Source organism: Cupressus sempervirens, chromosome 10 (assembly GCF_028749045.1).
Source record: "Cupressus sempervirens isolate cs-2001-9-10 chromosome 10, ASM2874904v1, whole genome shotgun sequence".
NCBI classification, from domain to species: domain Eukaryota; kingdom Viridiplantae; phylum Streptophyta; class Pinopsida; order Cupressales; family Cupressaceae; genus Cupressus; species Cupressus sempervirens.
In genome coordinates, this window is record NC_143127.1 from 431,091,843 (window position 1) to 431,094,551 (window position 2,709).

The window sequence follows — 2,709 nt, forward strand, 5'->3', positions numbered from 1 at the left end:
TGGAGTTTGCCATTCTTCTTTTTCCCTTTTTTTATGATAGTTATGTTACTCCATTGGGCAGAGTCTGTTGGAGGTATATTAACCTCTTACTCTGCATTTTCCTTTTGAGTGGCTCTATCTTGTATGCTGTCGGTAGTTTGATCATTTCCTTTATCTAGTCTTTGGTCCATTTGCTCCATTTCTGCAACTTCAATTGGATTTTTTACTTGATCATACCTTAGATTCTCATTTTGCTCATCTTTTTTTCTTGATGTCTCCCCTATTTCTATAATTTTTATCCTCTTTCCTTTATGTTCCTTGTGTACTTCCGCTATTAAGCTCTGCTATATTAGATCATTTTGTATCAGAAGGATTCAATGAAAGAGCTTGTTAAGTTTAACGATGTTGAAATTCATTTCTTCAATAGTCTCTTTTTCCGTTTGGCAGTCCTTACACCTTTTGAATTTGTTCAGAGAATGTTGATAATTTATATTTTCCATCTAGTCTATTCCCATCAATTCATCCTTATCCTTTTCCTCTTGCAATGTTACTTTACCATTTTCTAGCTTTCTTTTATCAGAATTATTTACTTTGTTCTTTGCATTTTGACCTCCTCTGTAGTTTTTCAACTCTGTGGTAGCCTCATCTTCCCGTGCTTTCTTTTTGCCTTTGTTCCCTTTTAAGATTATGCTATCTTTAATGTTATTTTTAATATGCAATTTGATGAGGTTTGAATCCTTAATTTTGTTGATATCTCCTGAGTATTCTCTAAATGTTAAGTAATATATGGATCTATTAGTAATTATTTTTCTGCTTACTATATTACATTGAACTTATCTTTATTAACATAAATGTTGAAGACTTATTTTCAGATAATTGCTTGCATATCTTTATATTAATACTCACTCAAATTAAACATATAAACTAGTAGTTGCATGTTTTTGTACATGCAATGAGTGTGCTGATAGGAGATGATATTTAAGAGAAAAATGTAGAATGAACATTAAATAATGTAAATATAAGTTTTTTAAAAATGAAAATACAAAAATAAAAAAGAATATTAAAACATAGATATAAAATTTACAATATTTAGGAAATTTGAATATTGCTTAAGAAACGTGTTCAATAATTTCAAGATTTTACAATTAAATTCAATTTATCAAATATATAAAAAAATCATTTAAAAAAAAACCCATCAAAAAATTAATAAGAGAAATATAAAAATTAATATGGAAAATAGCGACATCTCTAACAAATATTCTATTGGTTAAATAAATTATAAAAATTGAAAAAATAATATTTAAAGAAAAAAACTAAACTAATATAATTTTTAAAAAAAGTAATTTAAAAACTAAAACCTAAATAAGCGTTCTATTAGCATGACTCCATCAGTCATTAGTAAACCAAAGGTTTCTGAAAAGAAAAGAATAGGCCCAAAACCGGCGAGAGTTAAACTTGCCATGGCTAGTAGTGCAGCAGACCAGGCTAAATTGATGAGATTGGGAAGAGGATATGCCTCTTCCCGGAAGCAATGAAGTTCCTTTCATGGAATATATATGGGCCATGCCAGCAATCCTTGAAATCTCATTTATGGTCACTTTTATCAGAGAAGTTATTACAGTGGCATGATAGTTCGGTGGTGCTTGGGGTTGATTTTAATTCAATTTTATCCCCGAGTGAGAAACTTGGGGGATCAGTAAATTTTCATAAAAGCCATCAAGAGTTTGCTGATTTTGTATTGAAGAATAATTTACAGGATCTACCCTTCATGAATGGTGTTTTTACTTGGACAAATCGAAGGAAAGGTTTTACTAATATAGTTGAGAAGATTGATCAGTTTTTGTTAGGAGGTGACTGGAGTAGCATAGATTGTTTATGTCAAGCAGATATTTTGCCCTTTACAGGGTTAGATCACTTACCTATTTATCTTAGCATTAGAAATGAATCTACCCCGAAATGGGCTCGTTTTAGGTTTGAGAAGATGTGGTTGCGTTCTGATGGTTTTTTGGATTTGGTTAAAGGCTGGTGGACGATGGCCCCTAAACGTAAAGGTTCTTGTGCCTTCAAATTCTTTAAGAAGCTACAATTTGTGAAGGAACAACTGAAAGTGTGGAACATGGTAGTCTTAAAAAATATATTTGCTGAAAAGTTGAAATTGGAAGAACAACTATTGGAAGTGAATGAAGTGGTAATGAGTGGAGACATGGATGAGGACTTGTTTTTGAAAGAAAAACCATTGAAGAAAGAGTATGAGGAAGCCTTATATAAAGAGGAGATTTTTTGGAGACAACAATCTCGTGCAGTATGGCTTAAGGAGGGTGATCGAAATACAAAATATTTTCATAATTTAGTCAAGGAAAGAACATCATCCAATCAAATTTTTTCTATTAAGAATGAAGTAGGGGTGGTCTTAACGGATCAAAGTTAGATAAATGATGAAGTTGTCAGGTTCTTCAAGAACCTTATAGGATCCTCACATGAAGGTGCTTTGGAGGAGGATAGTTTGGGTTTGCTGGATAATGTTCCAAAGCTGATCTCAGAAGATCAGAACAATATGCTATAAAAGTCGGTCTCTTTGGAGGAGGTTAAGTTTCCTTTGTCAAGCCTTGGGAAGGATAAATCACCCGGCCTGTACGAGTTTCCAACTTTATTCTTTCAAGAGACATGGGACTTTGTTGGGTATGAGTTGTGGGAAGTTATGGAGGAGTCTAGGAGGAAACAATTTGTGTT

At 32.4% G+C, this 2,709-nt stretch overlaps 1 protein-coding gene across 1 annotated transcript; it reads left to right on the forward strand.

Annotated features, from left to right (window-relative positions):
- The first annotated feature begins 1,510 nt into the window (after positions 1–1,510).
- On the forward strand, positions 1,511–2,407 carry LOC149534569 (uncharacterized). The gene has a single exon (XM_089806037.1). It carries the CDS (start codon positions 1,511–1,513, stop codon positions 2,405–2,407), a length of 897 nt encoding a protein of 298 aa, XP_089662163.1.
- Positions 2,408–2,709: the final 302 nt, after the last annotated feature.

Bases quoted from the DNA above. Each gene is read 5' to 3' on its own strand.
- LOC149534569 (XM_089806037.1), top strand. From the start codon at position 1,511: ATGAAGTTCCTTTCATGGAATATATATGGGCCATGCCAGCAATCCTTG.